Below are 24,164 nucleotides of genomic sequence, written 5' to 3'. Positions count from 1 at the left end.
ACCACTGAATATAGTAAATAAATGCATGAGTAAAAGTTCATTATTTATACATAAAAATAAATAAATAAATAAATAATAAAATAATAGCTGAACAATGAAACAATTGTCTGGATTAGTACTTGACTAATGCAAATGTCTGATAATGTTTTTTGTCTCTCTTTGTTGAAACGTATATTTAATTACCTAATATTTAACATAGAAAAACTGTAACACCATTGAAATTGAAATAAAAGGAAGAATTTAAGCACATTCCTTCCAAAAGACAACCAACAAATCAATAAATCTATATTTCTTTGTTTGAATTTAGCATAATGTACTTACGTAATTATGTGAAATAATACATAAATAAGTCATGGCCTAATATAGACACACGTCACTTCACTTTCTCTTAAATGAACAATTTTACAGTATACCGAGATATGCACATCATGGATTAATTCACAGATGCCTCAATGTTTTTTGTAAAAAAAAAAAAAAAAAAAGACAAATAGCAGGCAAACATGCTAAAGTTCATTTATCTAAGCAGAAATCAGTTTAAGAGAACACATATATCTACATATATACAAATGAGTCTTGAGTGCTGAAGATGAAACTGACCCAAATCCTTTTGTTAAAGCATTCAATGCAATCAATCAGAATATTCATTCACATGCTACAGATGATGTGCAAGGCCTAGGTACAAAACACAAGTGTTTCTAGAGAGTCCCTGTGGAGCGCTCGAGGACTGATGGAACGATGCTGAGAGTCGATGTGGAAAAAGAGCCAGGATCACTCTGCACTTCCCGCTGCGCTCTAGATGACATTCTCAAACAGCTGCATGGAGCTCATAATGTTCTCGTCCTAATAAAACAGCAGAGGCAGGGAAAGCGTCAGTCGCAGATCGTTGCTGACAGCTTCATGTTAGACAGAGTTAAGAAAATGTCTGGCGCTGACAGTGAGAGCCTCCGTATCAACATAAATCAGTTTAGTGTTGACATTTCTCTGACATTAACTCTGATGCTTCTGTCTCTGCATGGTGAACAACCGCAGATACTTTCTAGACAAGACATCAAAACAAGACCATTTCAAGAGGTCATCTTTTCCTTCGAAGCTTTCACTGTCTGTATATTGTTAGTGAAGATTTTTGTGCCAAAACAACTCCGAATAGATTTTTTTCATGTCCATTTTACATCGTCTTATTAATCAGGCTGTTTATTTCTGTTTATTTTCTACTGGCAAATGTCACAAATTAATATTCATGAGTCAAGCTGATTTATAATGTGTTCACTCCTACTTTTCAGACAGTTCCAAATTGGCATTGTTGATATGCAAATATAGGTTAATATTTTAAACCCAAGTTTTTTGTACCCTGATGTTTAATACATTTCATTAAATAATATTAAACATTCTAATGATATCCAAGTGCAAAACCAAGTGGGATGCTTTTGGATAATAATAAATAATAATAATAAAAAATTAATAATAATAGCTATTATTATAATTGTTGTTATTTCAAACTCAAGTTATTGTAGCATAATTTTTAAATACATTTAATCAAATAATATCAAACTATTATTCAAAGATATAATAATATTTGACTACCAAACCAGGTGGCATGGTTTTGTCTAATAATAATAATAATAATAATAATAATAATAATAATAATAATAATAATAATAATAATAATAATAATAATAATAACAGTTCTTATTATAATTACTTATAGTTGTTTTGTAGCTTGAGAATAATAAAAATAATAATAATAATAATAATAATAATAATAGTATTTAACTATCAAACCAAGTGACATGCTTTTGTAAAATAATAACAATGATAATAATAATAATAATAATAAAAGTTCTTATGATAATTATTGTTGTTCTTATTTCAAAACCATTTTTTTTGTAGCTTGAAAATTATAATAATAACTTATCAAACCAAGTGTCATGCTTTTGTGTAATAATAATAATAATAATAATAATAATAATTATTATTATTATTATATTTTTATTATTATGAATAGAGAGGAACTGCAGATGCATGAAAACAATATTAAAGGTGTCAAATCATATATATATATATATATATATATATATATATATATATATATATATATATATATATATATATATATATATATATATATATATATATCCACTTATGTATAATGCTAGTTCAGATTTTTGTGTTAAAACTATTCAGAATTTAGTATTTTATGCCCTTTTCCCATCGTGTTATAAAATAAAATTATTATTTTCACTGGTCCCGTGTTAATTATTTCTGAAGTATTTCCGAACTAGTTGTTTTTGTAGCTTAGTTTTTGATAAACTTCCTTTTTGGACTAGAGAGGAAGTTTTGAGTTACAGTTTATTTTCATATTAGCTGAAAACTCTTTCATGTCAAAACATACAGATAAGTGTGATTTCTTATGATGTGAGGCCTACCTTCTGACAGGTCTCTATGAACTCATCTATGGTTACAACACCATCTCTGTTTCGGTCCATTTTCTGAAATAAAGGTGTTTATAGAGTTTAGTGGTGATTATGGCTGGCTGATATCTTTCCATGGGATTGTTAAAAGTTTGTTACCTGGAAGAATTTCTCCACGTGTTCAAATGCAGCGTTGTCTTTTACACAAGGAAAGGTGTACCTGCCCATCATGTCATAGATGGACTTCATTATAGCCAGCATTTCCTGAAGAAAGTGAATGTTAATTGTGGTAACAATGCCAAACAGGTGTAATATTGAGATGATGTCAGTTTGTTTTGTACTATTGTTTAGTACCTCTTTGGTGATGTAGCCGTCTTTATTAATATCATACAGGTTAAAGGCCCACCTCAGTTTCTCTGTCACAGAACCTCGAAGCAGAACAGACAAGCCGATTACAAAGTCCTGCAAAATACACACATACTACGGTTGATTAAAAAACAAAACTAAATGTAATATTCTCACTTATGATTGTCTGTTGGACTAACATTCATGTTCTGTTGATAATGAACCCAGTGATGGAGGTGTAAAAATACCAGGAGTAATTAACCTTCTTTTTTTGTTCCTCTGATATAATTAAAATCTAGATGGTAGATAACATTGTTAATCTTCTGATTTACTTGAATATAGACATTTGAGTTGAATATACAGTAGTAATATAACATGGAGCTGCAGCCTTTCAAATTACAATTTTTTGCAAGTGGTTTGCATATATATATATATATATGTTCCTTACCTCAAAACGTATAGAGCCATTTCTGTCCATGTCAAAAGCATTGAAAAGGAAGTGTGCGTATGTGGTTGCATCTGCAAAAAATAGATGATTTTTAATTATTCTTAACTTGATGCTTAATATTTGGATTTTATAACTTATACCAGACAAAAAATTGGACACACTTGCTCTGTCTTTATTATGACTTTTACAGATTTTGTAATAAAGTCTTAAATAAATTTATAAAATGAAATCAATAACATAGTAATAAGTAATGTATAATATAAAGAATATTATATATGTGTAATGTTATAGTCATTTAAATGTACACCATGTAAAACAATTTTAGTGTTAACTATAAAATTAAATAAATGCATTAATACATAAAAATTCATTAAAATATCTATATGTATTAATAACAACAACAACAAACTTATTTAGTACATGTAATAAATGTTATTCCATTACACTCTTCAAAATAAAGGTGCGGTGCTTAAAAGGTTCTTCACAGTGATGATAAGAACCATTTTTGGATCCACAAAGAGCCATTCAGTCAAAAGTTCTTTACAGAACCATCTCTTTCTTACCTTTTTACAATCTGAAGAACCCTCTTTCACCACAAACAACCTTTTATGAAACAGAATTGTTCTTCAGATTTTAAATAGGTAATCAAAAAACACTCAAAAAAATGTACTTTGACTTTTGCCAATTTTACTTAATCCGTTCATGTTGTGATTACTTAAAAAAAATAATTTAACAATATGAACTTAATTTAGTCTAGTTCATTCAAAAAAAAAAAGTGTATTGTCAGCTTTACTTAAAAATTATTTGTTCAGCCAACATAACATTGTTGCATAAAAGTAACAGATTAATAAAACCAATACAGACTTGAATCTCATTGGCTGAGGATTTTGCAGTGTATTATGGGTAATTGTTGTTCTGTCATCCTCTTGCAGAAGTGTAGCACCATTAGATAGGTACGTGAGTAATAAATAATCAAGTTTGATTTAATAATCTTGTTGTGATATATTTTAGAACAAAACAGATCAACAAATAGTTCAAAATGCAACATTGCATTTCAAATGTTTGTGATCTGTTTGATAAACTGTAATTAAGATAAGGTATATGAGAGTTGTATTGAGCAGCTGCTCTCTGATTGATTGATTCAGTGTTATGGACTTATTAAATCCTAATTAATGGGGGTGGTGTGTCTGATGTGGCATTATACAATTTTTTTGTCATCATTAATTACAATTTTCATGTACAATTAACCCAATCGTTGTTTGTTGACTCTACTAAGGTTTGTTAAGTTAAGTTTACTTAAACTTCTTTTGTAAAATTAACTAAATGATTGTTTGTTGAGATTACCTAAACAAATTGCGTGGAACCATTTGACATAATATTTTTAATTAAACCCAACATTTCATTTTTTTGAGTGAAGGTTCTTCTATGGCATCAAGTGTACAGCAAAATGACATACATTCTCCTGAAGATGCCTGGCTCGTCTCACTACCATAATGTACTTGAACCAAGATTATATCCACACTAATCAAGCGCCACCAAATAAGAGCTGTAAATGTGGTAATCACTCTACCTCCTTGAGGGAAGAACTGGGAATAGATCGATTTAAACGTCTCCTCATCCACCAATCCGCTGGGACACTCCTATTGAGAAACATAATATGAACCTAAGAACCTAATCTAACATAAGAAGGAAACTTTAACTTGTGATAATCTCAAACTTCTTATGCAGTCATACGTTTTTGAAGCCTCTGTAGAGCGACTGAAGCTCCTTCCTAGTGAACTTGGTCTGAGCCTGGAGCTGCTCCAAGCCCTCCGGCTGATGCCGCACCATGGCCAACTCCAGATCACTGTCAGCGCTGTCTGTCAGAGAGAGAGCATGAGGAGAGAAGAGGAGTAGAGAGATGAGGAGAGGGGAGATGAGGAGAGGAAAGATGAGGAGAGGAGAGATGAGGAGAGGAGAGAAGAGGAGTAGAGAGATGAGGAGATGAGAGGAGAGATTAGGAGAGGACAGATGAGAGGAGAGATGATGAGGAGAGGGGAGATGAGGAGAGAAGAGGAGAGGAGAGGAGAGGAGAGATGAGGAGAGGAGAGGAGAGATGAGGAGAGGAGAGAAGAGGAGTAGAGAGATGAGGAGATGAGAGGAGAGATTAGGAGAGGACAAATGAGAGGAGAGATGATGAGGAGAGGGGAGATGAGGAGAGAAGAGGAGAGGAGAGGAGAGATGAGGAGAGGAGAGGAGAGGAGTGGAGAGGAGAGGAGAGAGGAGAGAGGAGAGATGAGGAGAGGAGAGATGAAGAGAGGAGAGGAGAGATGAGGAGTGGAAAGGAGAGGAGAGATGAGGAGAGGAGAGGAGAGATGAGGAGTGGAGAGGAGAGATGAGGAAAGGAGAGGAGAGATGAGGAGTGGAGAGGAGAGATTAGGAGAGGAGAGGACAGGAGAGGAGAGATGGGGAGAGGAGAGGAGAGATGAGGAGAGGAGAGATGAGGAGAGGAGATGAGAGGAGAGATTAGGAGAGGAGAGGACAGGAGAGGAGAGATGGGGAGAGGAGAGGAGAGATGAGGAGAGGAAAGGAGAGGAGAGATGAGGAGAGGAGAGGAGAGATGAGGAGTGGAGAGGAGATGAGAGGAGAGATGAGGAGAGGAGAGATGAAGAGAGGAGAGGAGAGATGAGGAGTGGAGAGGAGAGATGAGGAAAGGAGAGGAGAGATGAGGAGTGGAGAGGAGAGATTAGGAGAGGAGAGGACAGGAGAGGAGAGATGGGGAGAGGAAAGGAGAGGAGAGATGAGGAGTGGAGAGGAGAGATTAGGAGAGGAGAGGACAGGAGAGGAGAGATGGGAGAGGAGAGGAGAGATGAGGAGAGGAAAGGAGAGGAGAGATGAGGAGAGGAGAGGAGAGATGAGGAGTGGAGAGGAGATGAGAGGAGAGATGAAGAGAGGAGAAGAGAGATGAGGAGTGGAAAGGAGAGGAGAGATGAGGAGTGGAGAGGAGAGATTAGGAGAGGAGAGGAGAGATTAAGAGAGGAGAGGACAGGAGAGGAGAGATGAGTAAAGGAGTGGAGAGGAGAGATGGGGAGAGGAGAGGAGTGGAGAGAAGAGATGGGGAGAGGAGAGGAGAGATGAGGAGATGAGAGATGAGGATTGGAGAGGAGAGGAGAGATGAGGAGTGGAGAGGAGAGGAGAGACGAGGAGAGGGGAGGAGAGATGAGGAGAGGGAGATGAGGAGTGGAGAGGAGAGGAGAGGAGAGGAGAGGAGAGAAGGGGAGAGGAGAGGAGAGTGACTGACATCAGTTGTGCTGCGCTAAGGACAGGACAGTAAAGAAGGAAACAGATAAAGCATGGAGTGCAAGTGAAAGGACAGCCACATATTTGGGGTGAAAGAGAAAGACAAAAATAGACACTGAATAAACCACAGGAGAACAGATGTTGGGGAGATAGATGGGCCGGAACGGGAGACCAGGACAGATCGATATCAGTGATTCTCAACTGGTTTCGCTTCAGGGCCCAAAATTTTAATTGGACGTCAAGTGGTGACCCCATATCAAGAACCCAAAATTGGTTAACATACAAAAATTTCCTTAAAATGAAAAATCTGTCACCCTTGTAAAAAAGAACTACGCTTACTTGAATGTAATGCTTTCGGACATTTAATTGCATGTTAGATGTTAATGCAAATGCAATTGATTGAAATTTTTTATGCTTTTTGACACAACCGAGTAAGAAAATAAATTTCATAATTACTTCTAGTGTTTTAGAAATGTAATGCTGAATGTACTGACAAGCATTTGTAGTAAACTAAATTATACTTTAATGTAATTCTATTGAAACGTTAAATATATTTGTAATGATATAATGATTTATTAACTTAATAACAAATAACACACTACAGATAAAATTAGAAACGAGAACATGTGCTATAGTATGCTCATCTTCAAAGCACGACAAATGATGACTACAACAATTAAATTCTGTCTTTAAACAATAATTAAATTATTAAAATGTACTTTAAGGTTAATTTGACATTATTACAAAGTACTCTTTTTAAAACCATACTTAAACAGTAAAAAAAAAAAAGTATCTTTAAATATACAGAAGAGGCCTTTTATTTTATTAATGTTATGTTACGTGCAAGCAGTTTTTTAAAGTATATTTTTAAGATCTGAAGTACACTATAAGTTCACATCCAATACAATTAAGCACACATCTGTTTGACAAAGTCCATTTAAACAGCACAGGCCCAAACAACATGACACAGGCTGAATAAGAAAATTATTTTCCTCTTTTGTTGAACACAAATAACAGTAGTTGAGTTATTAATCTGTATTTATTGTTATGTTTTCTTTATTTTCAATCATTTTGTTCATAATTCCTGAGAACTGGGTCATGTAACGCAATCTTATGTAATTCTGCAATATGCATAATTTGGCTTCTATCAAATGACAAACGAATTTGCTGAAATAAGTTTGTTCCTTTGCATTTAGCATTGTTTTTCTTCCAACAACGTTAATAATACCTGGCAACCCACCAGCTGAGAAGCACTGATCTATTTGACATTTACTCACCATCTATGAGGCATACGAGAACATAAAAAGGGAAGGGATTTAGAGATTATAGAAATAAGAGAGGAATTTAGAGGAAGCAATGGAAAAACAACACGTTAGTTGGATTGTACAACAATTGCATGTCATCCACCTCCATTTCAGAAAATGCTATTCTTTTGATCTTTCTATTCATCAAAGAGTGCTAAAAATATTAAGGTTATAAAATGAAAGGAAATCAGAATATTGCCATAATTTCTGAACGATCACGTGACACCGAAGACTGGAGAAATGATGCTAAAAATCACAGAAATAAATAATATTTTTAAAGATGTATTCAAATACCATAAAATTATTTAAAAGTGTAATAACATCTCACATTATTACTGTATTTTGAGTATTTATGCAACCTTTGTGATCAGGTATAACCAGCTCCTACTACACATTTACCCTTTTTCCATTAATCTAGGGCCAACATCAAAACCATACGGTGGTTCTTACCGTCCAACGACAGCGGCTCCGTCATGCCAAACTGTTTGAGCACCATTATAAACAGAAGAATCACTACAGCAACTGCAAACAGCTCCATGCCCTGAATAGCCATTGCAACGAGCTCTAATAAGCTATACGATCCCTTAAAGAAAACATACAAAGGTCAAGAGGTCATGCTAGACTTCAAATGGACAGTTTTAGGAAAAGCAACTCATCTCATCAATGTTTCAGCAGCAACAAGTTTGATAAAGTCTTCAGAGTTCCTTCACATCCTCATCCATGTATCTCTATAACAACATCAAGCATGTGGAAAGCTCCTTCAGCTTTGGTCTCCACAGACTGGTGCGTCGTGTTCCTCCTCAGCCTATATATTTCCTTATAGAGCACCGAAAGAGTCTGATGTCCTGACTCAGACACTCCCTCTTCCCTCTCCATCTCTTTAACAATAATGCACAATGATGAGCCAGCCATAATGTATGTTTAGATGCGGTTGAAGGGGTGCATCATTCATTTACTTACATGATACAAAACTACAGACTTTATTAATATAGCTGGACATACAGTACAAGAGGGGTCTTGGATCTCTGTAAAAGGAGTCTAAAAGGGGTTTCTTTCATTATAATGACAGGCTTACTGTACATTATCCTACTTATTACATGGCTACTTGCCAGATAAATAAATGAAATGTGATAAAGGGATATGAAATATTGATTTCAGTTCAACTTATTTTATTATGTTAGGAGAAAAAGATCATGCAGTAATATGAGATATACAATAGGAAAACTTGCCTGAAGCAATTTTAGTAAGAAACCAAGCATTTAGTTGTCATTAAACAAGAATATCTGACCACAGAATCAATATTCAGAGTCAAGTACATGGCTTAAATAAAGTTGTTATGAAGTTGAGACATCTAAAGCAAATAAAATATTTAAAAAATATAAGAAGCATTACATTTATAGAAAGTAAACAGTACAGTTAAAAAAATAAACTACTTTAATGCATAAAAAAATAAATAAAAAAATAGAGAGCAGATAAATCAAATATGCTAAGTTCATAAATCATTTGTGCAATAAAATCATTTAATATGAACCTGCACGTCACAATCATCAGACTATTGGTGACTGGCTAGACCATTTAAGATTAAACTTGCCTAATAATGTCTATCCTCAGCATCTACTGAACAATACGTATTAAAACATCCATAAAGAATCATGACATTACTGCCTACTGTAGGTCTGCTTCACTAACAAACATGCTCTTAAGTGTTGATGCATTAGCGGAAGGACATTATGACTATTTTATGGCTCTTTCCTATGTAAAAATAATGTGCAATACTTAACTATGCTTTCCTGCTCTCTTTTCTCCTCAGCTGTCTAGATACATGAAACCAAAAGCTTTGTGCCCATTTAAACTGAGGAGCAGAGAGAACTCTGAATGCTGCGAAGTTGATGCAGCTTCTTAAAAAAGCGACATAAATGCAGTGAGATGCAAAAACCCACTATATGAAAAAAAAGCCCCTATGATTTTTGAATAATTTAATGAATTTATCATCATATAATGCAATTAATTTGAATCAATTGGAAGCCCTAGTTTATATTCAAATGAGAACAGTGCATCAGAATTTTGAAGGAAGATATACTAATCACTGATAACATGAAAAACTTTACCCATCAAAGGCCTGAGTGTGGGAGAGGAAAGATGACTGCTGATGAGTTTGCATTTATTAATGCATGAGTTTAAACCGGGCTCAGGCATCAGAGAGTCGGGGGGAAATCAATACACGAGGAGAGGACGGGGCCTGCCAGAAACTAACTTTAAAACTCTCTGAACTTGCTCTTAAGTCTCTGTCTGCATGAAGTTACAAAGCAAACAAGAATTCTTTGACAAATATGCTAGATAAGCACAAGGAGGAAAGCTATCAGTTGTGTGACAAGCAGGCCAAATTTCAGACTAACTTTTGTGGTTTTAGAAAATCTCTTATGGTCAAAGCTGCATTCATTTGAACAAAAATAAACCAAAAAATAGTGATATTGTAAAATATTGTATATATTTTAACATCAACATCATTCCTCCAGTCTTCATTGTCACATAATCCTTCGGAAATCATTCTAATATGCTGATTTGGCACATTTTTGTTATCACAGTTGCGCTGCTTAATATCTTTTGTGGAAATTGTGATACATAGAAATAAATTCTGACACCCCAAAAGTTTGAAAGGTAGTATAACTTTCAACCGTGAAGGGTTCATTTTATGTAATTTAAATACTGCTGTGCATGCTTTTATAAGCGATGCATTGCAGACTTTATAGTAAGCATGAGGGTGACTATTATCTCAGGAGAGTGTCTCCATATAAGTGATTAAAACTCAGCGCAGCTCTTAATTTAATGGCCTTGTTGCTGAAGCAGCATTATAGTCTATGAGTATGATACATCAAACATGAGGGATTACTAATAGATGTCTTGGGCTCTTACTTTGCTTGTAATTATTTACACACCCTGAAAAGTAAGCCAGGATTCAGGTGAAATGTAAATGTGAGAACTACATACATATTAATCTGACTCGGATAAAGCCAAAGCAGTACAGAATCGGATAGTAGTTAATAAGGAAAACCATCTCAACAGGAACAGTGAGATTACTTCATGAATTCTACAGTTATCCGATAATTATTGTCAGCATTTCTCTGTGGCTGTCAAGCTGTATTGCAGTAATAAATCACATTTCCTATGTTCAAGAAGAAATGTCAGCATATTACATCACGGACCGTTGCACCTACACAAGTCTCACTGCTGAGGGATAACTAGGAAACTTGAAATATTAGAAATATAAGGCACACACACAGTTATTGTTTTGCAGTATTACAACAATATTGTGAAATATAAAGTATTATTGTGAAATTACAATTTATAATAACTGTTTTTCTGTGTGAAAACATTTTGAAATGCAATCTGTGTTATGCAAAGCTGGATTTTCAGCATCATTACTCCAATTTTCAGTGTCACATGATCCTCAGAAATCAGATTCTGATTTGATGCTCCAGGAACATTTCTTTTTGTTATCAATGTTAATATTTTTGTGGAAACTGTGACATCCCGCCCCCCCCACCCCAGCCCCCGCAAGGATTTACTGATGAATAGAAAGTTGAAAGAACAACTTTCTATAGAAACAGAAATCTTTTGTGACTTACTGATGAATAGAAAGTTGAAAAGAACAACTTTCTATAGAAACAGAAATCTTTTGTGACATTATACATAAATAAATAAAATAATTCTATTGACGACAAACCTGGTAGGGTATATGACCTTTAATAATTTTGTTGAACTCCTTACATGATCATGCAAAGCTGTTGAATTTTTACTTGTTACAAAATACGTTACACTAGTTTATTTGGCATTTCTCTACGCCCACAGCCTAAGGTAACTGTAGTCCTGAAAGCTCTCCATATTTGCCATCTTCAAAGGCACACTGCCATCTGTTGGGCTCACACTACAGAGTACAGAGGGAGTTCAGCTGGACTTTGACTACTTGGGAGTCTGTCCTGGTTTCTTCCTCTGATCTATTCTGAATTTCTGCCACCTCTGCTATCTCAACTTCATGTCTTTGCATTCTTCAAACAAACTCTCTTATGTCTCTTATAATCAGGTAGTGATCTGCTTAGTGTGGTACAGAGTATGCCTTTCTTGAGTAAAAACTAACCAATCAGAATGAATAGTTCAAATGATGGAGTAGTGTAACCTGAACACGTAGCCTCTAGGTTCAACCGCTAATTAAATTAAGTAGATTTTTAATTATCCATGTCATAGTATTTAAATGGAAAATAATTGTGCTTATTTAATTGATTGGATTTAGTGGATTACATCAAATGGGAAGCAGAGCTCCTCACTGCTCGTAATCTTGTGCCGTACTAAATGCTGGGCTCACAAAAAGCATTTAAAAAAGCATTTAGAGGCTTAAGTAATGAGAAAGTAATTTGAAAACAACCTGATTTTAACAACCTCCAGTCACAGTTCATTTTATTTTCTGAGGCTGTCTGGAGTCCCAGATGGTTTGTTTCAAGAGGTGAAACAGTATCATATGTTGCACCTGATTCAGCAGCATGCTATTTTGGTCACTGGTCCAGGGAGCCTCTAAAAAATCAACAAGAAATGTAATTTGTCCTAATGTAAATTTCCCTATTTTAAAAGCACATAAAGACATCTGACGATTTTTGGGCAAAGTGACCAGGCAAGGGTCAAAGGCTTGTTTGAATATAGAGAAAGAAACTAGATGACACTGTAACAGGCTACAAGAAATGCTATTGGACTGAAGGGATATAAGTGAACTGGGGTCTCAGCCTTACAGATGTATGACACACACACACACACACACACACACACACACACACACACACACACACACACACACACACACACACACACACACGCTATTGTCTACATACATGTACAGAGGTGCTTTGGCCAATTATTTACCATGGATGTTGCAGCTCACACACTCCCTGAGCAGTTTAACACAGGTTACTTATTTAATACAGCACAAGCACTGCATATAACACTGACTAAAACATATGTTTTGTTACAGAAAGATAATTAACTACAACACTGGAATATAATTGGGAGAGGGGCAGAAGGGGGAGGAGCAGTGAAAGAGGACTGAAAGCAAAAATAGATGAGAAGTGAAAGAACAATGCTGTAAGAAGAGGAAAACTTGACATCAGAGTGTCTGGTAAAGCAGTGATGCTGAACAGAAGCAGTACTGTATGTTAGATATACACAATGTGGTATATATAGTTGTAGGTTATATTACATACTTATGTTCTTTTTTTAATTAAAGCTTTTATTCAGCAAGCATGCATTAAACAAATAAAAAGCACAATAAAGACGTTTATAATGTTACGACAGATTTTTAATTTCAAATAAATGCTGTTTTTTCATGGGGCGGCAGTGGCTCAGTGGTTCATGTAGGTTGTCTACAAACCGGAAGGTTGGTGGTTCAATCCCCGGCTCCACCTGACCAAGTGTCGAGGTGTCCTTGAGCAAGACACCTAACCCCAGCTGCTCCCGACGAGCTGGATGGCGCCTTGAATGGCAGACACCGCCGTTGGTGTGTGAATGGGTGATTGTGAGGCAAATTGTAAAGCGCTTTGGATGGCCAAGTGGTCTGTTGAAAGCGCTATATAAATGCAGTCCATTTACCATTTAAAAAATGCATCAAGGTTTCCACAAAAATATTACTCAATTTTTTTTAAATTGATAATAATAGTAAATGAAATAAAAAAAGTAGCAAACCAATATATTAGAATGATTTCTGAAGGAACATGTGACACTGAAGACCAGGATATGCTGCACATTTTGCTTTGCCATGAACTACATTTTAAAATATACGGAAACAGAAACAGTTTCTGCATTGAATTTATGAAACCTATAAAATGAATACTAAAATAAATGGAATTACTTGTGATTAATGTAATGATATTTATTTTTAGAATGTAATGATATTTATTTTCAGAAAAGAAAACAAAATAATGCGTAATGTGTGCAAGTTTTATAACATTTTGTCAATCATTGAAATCACTGCATGACTTAAAAAAATCCCCACCACTAATGACTATAAATCAATAAATAAATTAAAGAAGAGTGCAAAACCGTGTTATACTCTTATATCAGCGCTCTTGGAATGCTGCTCAACCAATCGAATTCATGAACAGTTTACTGTATACACTCACTGGCCACTTTATTAGGTTAACCTGTTCAATTGCTTGGTAACACAAATTAATAATCAGCCAATCACATGGCAGCAACTCAATGCATTTAGGCATTTAAATGTGGTGAAGACGACTTACTGAAGTTCAAAGTGAGCATCAGAATGGTGGAGAAAGGGGGTTTAAGTGACTTTGAATGTGGAATGGTTGTAGGTACCAGGAAATTGAGGCTACAATTCACACAGGCTCACCAAAACTGGACAATAGAAAACTGGAAAAACATTACCATGGTCTGATGAGTGTTGATTTCTGCTGCAACATTCAGATGGTAGGGTCAGAATTTGGTGAAAAGAACTACCTTGTCTCAGTGGTTCAGGCTGCTGGTGGTGGTGTAATGGTGTGGGGGATATTTTCTTGGCACACTATGGGCCCCTTAGTACCAATTGAATATAGTTTAAATGCTCCAGCCTACAAGAGTATTGTTGCTGACCACATCCATCCCTTTATGACTACAGTGTACCCATCTTCTGATGGCTACTTCCAGCAGGATAATACACCATGTCACAAAGATCAAATCATCTCAGACTGGTTTCTTGAACATGACAATGAGTCCACTTTACTCAAATCTCAATCCAATAGCAGCTTTGGGATGTGGTGGAATGGGAGATTCACATCATGGATGTGCAGCAAAATCTGAGTTATCAGCTATCATGTCAATATGGACCAACATCTCTGAGGAATGTTTCCAACACCTTGTTGAATCTATGCCATGAAGAGTTAATGCAGTTCTGAAGGCAAAAGGGGGTCCAACCCGGTACTAGCAAGGTGTACCTAATAAAGTGGCCAGTGAGTGTATTTAATGTAATACACGCATTTTGTTCACAACTGAACAGGAAGTGTAAAATGGAAAACCTGGAGTGGAGCATATGCTACTTTCAAGCCATTTCTTGATTTGAATAATGTTATATATGAGCTCAGTGCACATAAATGGAACCACAAAGCCATTTTACCTGTGGTCATGTCAGTTAAAAAATTATAGCAGAAGCAAGTACCATACCGTATATTTCTAAAAAGGACTATATACAGTTTTATGAATGCTATTTAAACCTCTCCTCTCTAATTTGTTCCCTCCACTCCTCCATCTGGATCATGGCTAGCACATAGCGTTCGAAACGTTTTCTGAGTTTTTACTTGAGCCTTGGGGCGCCGCACTGGCGATGATCCATTTGACCAGACAGCATTTCATGAGGGACTTGCGGGAGATCCGCGGCTTCTGCCACTTCCCGTCGCTCTCCTTCTGCCCGCTGGGGTCTCCATCCCGACCGTTGGCATCAGGCAGCAGACCTCCATCGACGCCCTTCTGTTTATCTGCCTGGAGGACAAAGACAATGAGAAAACACATTAAAAGAGCCTAGATCTTAAAAGCAAGTCAAGGTGGTCGCACAGAAAATGTGCTGCTATTAAAAACCATCACTGTCTTCTCAGATATGTTATTTTTAGTTTATTAAAACATGTAGATACATATCAAATTAAGGAGAAGCTGGTGATTCTGATAAAACCTATGATTTACCATGAATCAAATTATGAACCAGATTCCTACAACTTTCATTATCACATCAGGATGGGATTTTACCCCTGTAGTTAATTTTTAATTGGTTAAACTGATGGCGTTGTTACCACGCTCCCCAGCCACCCACAGACAGTTCCACCATCAGCAACAGAAATGACAAACACATCAAAGATGAGTAAGAGACATGCTGAAAGTGATACAGAGCAAAAATATAAAAGTAAGAGTGAGGAAATTGTCTATGGAATTGCAGGTTTAAAGAAAAATATTAAACGTGTCTTCAAAAATGTGCTTGTCCTCATGGAAATGCACACATCTGTGAGAATTCGCTTGCGTGTGCGAAGTATTGTTCATCTTGAATGGTGTGAGGAATCCTGTGAGAGCCTTCGCTTTTTTCTTGTTCTTATTTGAATATGAAAAGACAGTAAGCTTTGCTCTGAACATTCAGAGCAATCGCTAAATTATTCAACCTCCTTAAAAACAGCATCAATAAAACATCAGGGGCCAGCATAATTTTTGAGGGACGGCAAGTGTTAAATATTGCCATGAAAGAGAATTTGTATTACTCACTGAAAGAACTATAAAGCACATTTTTAATTCTCCAAAAATACACAGAATTTAAGCACTTAAGAGTTGTAAATATCTACAAGCACTAATTTGCTTCACTACACATCTGCCCTGACAAGCAGTGGGGAGTGTTACATAATCACGCTAGCAAATTGATTGCAGAGGGCATGACTGTTTCTTTTCTCACTGTATTTTTTTGTGTTTTAGTGTGATTTGGTTGATAACAATGCACAGTATCATGTGGGCATTTGTGTATTTGTGCTGGACTGTCACATTGTCACCTACAGACCTTGGCACCTGCTGCATTATTGACATGACTATTGTGAGTCAGCCGAGTGTATCTTGTATGCTAAGCAATGTCAACATAGCAGGCTCCAATTAATCTCTTGCTTGACCACAGTGACTACTCAACATGTCCCAACCAACCACATATGGCACCTTCAACACAAACAGTCCTTGATTTCCCTGCAGGAACACCAGGATAGCTGCGTCACTGCACTGGAAGAAGAGAAAACGGAGCAGCATGATATACAAGTGGATTTGGTGAGAATAATGGTGATTCTAGCGTATAAATGTTGCAGATTTATTGTTAACTTTCTTGCAACAACTTCATAATCTTTGTCTTGACCCCCCACCAGAGTGAACTTTCAATACATCGACTAGAGCACCTGACCATGGAAAGACAGGTTTATTTATATAGCACATTTCATACACAGTGGTCAAAGTGGTACCTGAGTAGAAACAAGTCTAAGACTACTTGAGCAGGCTTGAGAACCAGCACAAGTTGAGTGACACTAGCTGAGCAGACTTCAGATCAGTGCTAACCAAAATTATTCTAGAGCAGCACTATCCGAACCGATAATAGAGCGGCACTAACTGAGCAGACTTCAAAGCAGTGCTAACTGAAAATATTATAGAGCAGCACTATCAGAGCAGATTAAAGAGTGACACTAGGTGAGCAGACTTCAGAGCAACACTATCTGAAATTATTCTAGAGCAGCCCTATCTGAGCAGATTATAGAGTGACACTAGTTTAGCAGAATTCAGAGCAGGGCTAACTAAAATGAATCTAGAGCAGCACTATCTGAGCAGATTAAAGATTGACACTAGGTGAGCAGACTTCAGAGCAAACTATCTGAAATGATTCTAGAGCAGAACTATCTGAACAGATTATCGTGACACTAGTTGAGTAGACCTCAGAGCAACACTATCTGAAATTATTCTACAGCAGCACTAACTGAACATATTATAGAACGATACTAGTTGAGTAAACGTAAGAGCAACACTATCTGAAATTATTCTAGAGCAGCACTATCTGAATAGATTATAGAGCACCACTAGCTGAGTAGACTTGAGAGTAACAACACTATCTGTAATTATTCTAGATCAGCACTACCTGAACAGATTATAGTGTGACACTAGCTATGTAGACTTCAGAGCAACACTATCTGAAATTATTCTAGAGCAGCCCCAAAAACCAGTTGAGGAGTCTTCAGAACAGCGCTGTCTGAAATAATTCTAGAGCAGCACTATCTGAACCAATGATAGAGCAACACTAGCTGAGCAGACTTCAGACCAGTGCTAATTTTTAAGATAACACTGAGCAGATTAAAGACTGACACTAGGTAAGCAGACTTCAGAGCAACACTATCTGAAATCATCCTAGAGCAGTGGTGCCCAACCAAGTTCACCATTACTGACTACGTTTACATTGACATCAGTAATCTAATTATTTACCTTATTCTAAATTAGACATTGTTATGTTTAATTGCTTTTAGAATGTTCTTTTCATGTTCCCATTTTACATGATACATAAATCGATTAATTGCACACGTCATTACGTCCCCATGCGACGCCATATCGACATATAGTTCATCTTCGTTATGATGCCATTTGCGTTTTTGGGTGTTTCATTTTTAATTAAGTCGCACACTGAATTTTTTTTTTTCAATCCGATCAATAAAGGTCAGAAATCAAACAATATCTTTTCACTTTTGAATATGGAAAATAAAAACTAAATTTCATAACGAACATATGAACTCATTGCCTTTTTGAGCGCACACAATTCATTTGATATTTTTAATTTACTGAAAGCTTCAAGTGCAGTTAAATATTTGTCATGCTATACATACATGCATACAGATGATGGCGTTGTTGAAACCATGGTCTTATGTTTGCCGTCTAATGGTTGACCACTGTCTTGTGTGTATCCTTTCACAAAATTGCGTCGAAAAGTCCTACACGACCTTAAAACTGTGATTAAGGTGTCTACATGTCTATACTGCACTTCAATAATGCGACTAAAATAGGAATACTTCATGTCTTGTTTGTGTTTACTTCGAGAATGACTAGCCAGATTAAGGTAATCAAAAATCTCAATTTACATGGTAGATTCTTATGCCCTGTCCACATGAACGTTTTCATGAAATTTTTATGCAGTTTGGCCATTTGTCGACACGCAAACGCAGCACCAGGTCACTGAAACCGAACATTTTTTAAAAGACCTATCAAGGTCAAGATTTTAGAAAAAAGTTTGGCTTGTGATGTCAGAGTATGCGCTGTTATCTCTGTCTACTGGAAACTTTTTCAGGCTTCTGATTGGCCAAATTTGGCTTTAAGGTTGAGATAATATTGCCACCTGTTGGTTTGGCATGCTCTTGACAGTGCATCATAGCATGCATTTGCGTTTTCATGTAGATAGGGATTTTTTTTAAACTGAAGAAGGAAAAACGTATTTTATAAAAATACTGTGTACCTGTGGACATGGCCTTAATCAGAGAATTTTCTTAACCATATTAAAATATGAATATTGTTGTCCATATAAACGTACTCATTATTGATGTGTAGGTGGAGATGGATTATTGTGAGTTAAGAGACTGTGTCACTGCACCAACACCTTAAGGTCTCTCACATTCTCTTTGTACACTGTCATGTTGTTTTGTGTGCCCACCACTGTTGTGTCACCAGCAAACTTTATGATGTGGTTGTTCTGATGCTGGGAAACACAGCCCTGAGTAATAACATAAACATTAAGTGGCTGAGAAGAACACAGCCCTGAGGGGCACCAGTGTTTAGAGTGAAAGAGTGCAATCTATTTTTATAGACCCCTACTGCTTGAGATATGTCAGTAAATATGTCCATGATCCAGTTGCAGAGTATGTTGGTATAATGGAGTTGAAAGCTGAACTCAAGTCAGTGAACCTTTGTTCTGCAAGTGTGAGAGGGCCAGGAAGACATATGACATGGTTGGGTCTGTAAGCCAACTGTAAGTGGTCCAATGTGGGTGGGTTGATGGTTTTTGTGTAAGTCATGACCAGCAGCTCAAATCAAGGGTGCTACTGAGTGGCAGACGTTAAGGCAGGTTATTGATGATTTCTTTGGCATATGGATAATGGTGGCAGTTTTGAAACATACTCAGCTAGTAAGGTGAAGTGACATGTGGCCAAGTATGGTGACCCATACTCAGAATTAGTGCTCTGCATTTCCTACCATCCAAAGTGCACACACACACACACACACACACACACACACACCATGAACACACACGCGGAGCAGTGGGTAGCTATTTTTGCATCCGGAGAGCAGTTGGGGGTTCAGTGCCTTGCTCAAGGGCACATCAGTCATAGTATTGAAGGTGGGAGAGAACACTGTACATTCATTCCCTGCCTGTACGAGCCTCGAACCCACAACCTTTGGGTTACAAGTCTGACTCCCCAACCATTAGGCCATGACTTCCCCCCTACTTCCCCACTTCCCCCCTTTCATAGTAAGATGTTAAAGATGGTCGAGCATCCTTTCAGCATCCAGCAGGGGATGTGATCTAGGTCAGTGGCCTTAACTCTCTACAGAGTCCTTTTTACTTCAGCTGTTGTGACAAAAATCATATGGTCATCTGGTGTTGGTTCTCCAGGTGTTCCTAAATCTTCTGTGTATACTGTATGTGACCTTGGCTGTTTTAACAAATAAACGTTTAGCAAATTAGTCCACAATATGTATTCACATGCTAGTTTGGAATCATGGTTAAGGTCTGGGGTCCTCAATGCTGAGAACTTGATTTCTGACACTTTGAAAATGTGCAAATGTTCGTACACTAAATCCCAACAGTGACAGACAATCAGTCTTCTTGTTCTCTGCCCGCCCAATGATGTTGCCTTTGGGCTGTATACTTTGGGCGTTTCTTGTGACAGATTCTCAGAGACCAGAGAGTAAGACATTTTCCTATTTAGAATTTAACAGAATGTTCACTGAATTATTAAATACTACTTAGAGTTATGTTGTGTTTGAATTCTAAATCAGTCTGCAAGCGTAGAGAGGCAACATTACATTAATTCAGAAGCAGAGGCCCACCAGTGTAAGCTGCATTTCAGTTTTTCAGAAACCAAAGAAGAACCCAGTTTCCTTCCTCCTCTTTCATTGTCTGTTAAGTATAATGATCAAATATACACGGATACATGGAGTTGGCCAAGATTAGCAAATGGTATACTACTTATGTCATGCAAGTGTCTCATTTGATATTCCAGCAATATAATACTTGCTTTAAATAACTGGCTAAAGGTCAAAATAGAAACATGAGAAACACAAAACTGGCTCATTTTCCAAAATATTTTTTTTGTGCAGTACAGCTGGATTTTTAAAAACAACAGTACAAAATGATTTCAAACTCTAAACAGTCTCTGGGTTTCTCATTTTGACACATCATTCCACACCAAGAGAAGAAAATATTCCTGCTTACTCATCAAATACTGGTGACTGGGTGTTCTAAGATAATTAATTCTTCAGAGGAGGGTTTGCTTTAAATCAGGGCTATTCATTTCCATTTCGAAAATGACAGACTCAAGAAACTTAAATATGAACACATTGTTCCTTCTCCAATGATTATATAAGTGCTGCTGTCATAGGTCATCTGTGTCTATATTGTTTTCTTGTCTGGCAAGACAATATTTTTATCCATGTTTAAGTGGCTAAGAGAGTATTTGTGTATGCAACTATAAATATATTACCAGTGTGGTGGGGATATGCAATGTTGCAATGTAAAATATTCAAAGAAAATGTGGATAACATTTCCCAGAATTCCCTTACAGTCCTCTCATTTTGATGTAGACTGGGCTAGGAAACTAAAAGAAATACCATTAGTAATCTGGTACAGATATTGAAATATTTATTTCTGGCCCTTTTCCCCATTTCCTCCAAAACCTCTTATGTTACGTTAGCCAAAGGACATGAAGGGCATGATATCAAATTCCTGACACAGGCTGTTCTAAAGTAGTCTAAAGAAGGCACAGTGTTACATAATAATCAGATTACTGGTTATAAAAGTCACCATCCAACAAACTTTGTAGATGAAAATGGCTTAGGGCTCCTCTCAAGACAATTTAATACACTTTAAATCTCCTCTCTCTCTCTCTCTCTCTCTCACACACACACACACACACACACACTTTTGATTCCACTTTGTTGTATGGATAACCAGCCTTCAGAAATGTTTAGAAAGTGTGACGGAATATGTTAGAAAGCAAGTTAAAAGAAAGTTAAATAGGCTTTTCAACTAATTTTATCTCTGTTTACCAGTGATGTAACCAACATTTGCGAGTAGAAAAATCAGAGAGAGAATGAAATATGCACAATGCTCAAAGTTTAAATCATGTGTGTTAAACTTTATGTACTGTGCATATTTAATTCATAATTAATTAATTAATGGTATACATCCAAATCTGTAACCATTCCCGAACGCACAGAACTGTATATCTGAGAACACGAGGACTGGATATAAGTTTCTAAACACTTCTAAGTGAAAGGCACAGAAAGATAAAAATACAGTAGATCAGGTTCTTTACATTTCAGAATCAGTTTATCGTTTATCAGAACGCGCTATTTCTGTCTATGATCCTTAAAAGAACTTTATTTTTTTATATATTTTATTATTATTATTATTATTTTTGTTCGAGGTCAAATAATGGATTATAAACAGCCTAGATTAAAATATTTTTCATTCATCTCCGTTATCTTACCTGCATGATGTTCAGGTTGTCTGTTTTGATAATTAAATAAACGAATGTTGAGGGATCCTTGTTCAAGCGCGCTCTTCTTTACTGTCTGCTTGTAGACAGATGTGAAACAGAAGAATATCCCGCTCGATTATTTTAGTGACAGAGGATGGGACACCAGAGAGAGAGAGAGAGAGAGAGAGAGAGAGAGAGAGAGAGAGAGAGGGTAGTGGAAGACAGACACTATGAGTGGAACAGTCATTCGGTAAATTCAATAGGTTCACACGTTAGCTATTTTAAATGACGACTCATATTTACTTCATGTTGTTATAGTTTTATCATTATTTAAGATAATAAGTTATTTAGTTGGATAATACTGTGAATTTTGATATAGTTAAGGATTTACTCAGAAATAAATATTCGAATATATATATTTTTTATTTTTTGGGGGGGGGGGTGGAATTATGGCTAAAACTTAACCCTTCTCACTCCACTTATCCGTCCGTGTTTGTGCATTGTTGTCAGATTCGTAGTGACAGAAACACTGCTTCACGAAGCTTCGAAGCATTTGCTGAACTTTTGCTTTAAATCAGTAGCTTGGAGCTTGTATCAGGCTCGCCAAGGAACGTGATTTAAGCAAACGAGGCTTTGTTACATTATAACAGCTCGCCGGAAGATGGCTTTGGTCTGATCCACGAACGAGTCTTTTTTTTTTTGTTCAGTTTTGCAATGTAGGTTCATTTTTAATGAATTTAATGAATTGTAATGCATGTATAATACAAAAAGGATAATGATACTTAATTGCTTCCAACTGCTGTTAACACACAAAGCAAACTCTAAATATTAATAGAACACAAAGTTTAACAGAACGTTCATATTGAATGGATTGAATTATTTGTAAATTATATTTAAAGCGGTCATATGATGCTATTTCAATTTTTCCCTTCTCTTTGGAGTATAAAAAGCTCTTGGTGCAAAAAGAAGATCTTTAAAGTTGCAAAGATTAAAGTCTCAAATCCAAAGAGATACTCTTTATAAAAGTTATAGCTGCAGTAGGGAATGCCGCTCTAGCGGTTAATAAACAGAACTGCTTGCGTCTTGCGGAAGAACATTGTAGCCGGAACTACTTCTCTCTGTTTATGTCTATGAAGAATCACAAAGGTACTGGGTTACTCCGCCGCGGTACCCCCGAAGCAATCTAAAATAGTCCGAATATAAACACTTATTAAAGGTGTACCCTAGTGATTCAGGACAAGCTAAAAACATGGTTTGGAAAACGGATTCATGGTGTACTCGCTTATTATGTTAATTTTTCTACATTTTGAACACAAACAAAGTTACGGACTGCAGCTCTGATTGGTTGTTTTTTACCGGGAGCGCATGACTTTCTGCAAATGGCAATAGGACCACTGGGAGGAGCCAGAGGAGCTTGATTTTTTTCACAGATTATCTGTCTCATATTCTACTGTCAGGACATAATGACAAGTTTAATAAATATGTAAAAAATACTTTTTTACAAAAGTTCCCTACAGCACCTTTAAGACTCGTCCACACCCCCCTAAAACGTCTAATTCTAACACTCCCCCACATCTCTACATCACTATGTGGGAAGATTTGGATAACGCCACCCAGATGTTCACGCAAAGAAAGGAAGCATACCTTTTATTCTCATTGTGTTTCAATGTGAAAGCGAAACTACTTTGTTTTGGCCTTCCAAAAGAGGACGATATCTGCTTCATCATGCCTGGAGCTGATCCATGCTGGTTTCTGAGGAAATACATCAACTTTGCACTGTTGATCGCTGGATCTGCTTCCACCATGGATGAAGCGGAGTCCAGCCCGGGGTCGTCACATGTGGCAGCCTCACCCGCCATTCTCAAGCCAGCTTGCCTCTGCTCACTGAAGCTGGACTCCGCTCACTCTAGGCCGCGGCTCACTCTAGGCCTCCACTCACTCAGCCGCAATGTGACGCTGTTTCATTTGGAAAGCGAAACTACTTTATTTGGCCTTCCAAAAGAGGTCACAACTAGAAATCATGTTTATATCATGTTTGTAAAGGGTTTTATGTTTATGTCTCGTTGCACATTCCCGTCACACGCTTGAGGTATTCGGCCTATCACAACAC

At 36.7% G+C, this 24,164-nt stretch overlaps 1 protein-coding gene across 6 annotated transcripts; it reads right to left on the bottom strand.

Annotated features, from left to right (window-relative positions):
- Positions 1-560: 560 nt before the first annotated feature.
- On the bottom strand, positions 561-22,209 carry LOC113109771 (calsenilin). Of its 6 annotated transcripts, none has more exons than XM_026273522.1 (10): positions 22,064-22,209; positions 15,113-15,293; positions 10,837-10,839; positions 4,936-5,060; positions 4,772-4,841; positions 3,202-3,272; positions 2,763-2,870; positions 2,568-2,672; positions 2,424-2,486; positions 561-840 (listed from the first exon to the last, which is right to left on the bottom strand). In XM_026273522.1, the coding sequence occupies exons 1-10, from the start codon at positions 22,067-22,069 to the stop codon at positions 793-795; spliced, it is 780 nt and encodes a 259-aa protein (XP_026129307.1). In that variant the 5' UTR covers positions 22,070-22,209; the 3' UTR covers positions 561-792. The 6 variants fall into 6 exon arrangements, with proteins under 6 accessions (XP_026129307.1, XP_026129309.1, XP_026129304.1 ...); XM_026273524.1 differs by lacking the exons at positions 10,837-10,839; positions 22,064-22,209 and adding exons at positions 7,758-7,760; positions 8,235-8,367 and having other exon boundaries at positions 15,113-15,188; XM_026273519.1 differs by lacking the exon at positions 22,064-22,209 and having other exon boundaries at positions 15,113-17,522.
- Positions 22,210-24,164: the final 1,955 nt, after the last annotated feature.

Source organism: Carassius auratus, chromosome 10 (genome assembly GCF_003368295.1).
Source record: "Carassius auratus strain Wakin chromosome 10, ASM336829v1, whole genome shotgun sequence".
NCBI lineage: Eukaryota > Metazoa > Chordata > Actinopteri > Cypriniformes > Cyprinidae > Carassius > Carassius auratus.
Note: the sequence above shows the minus strand (reverse complement) of the source record. Positions and strands in the feature narration are given on the sequence as shown.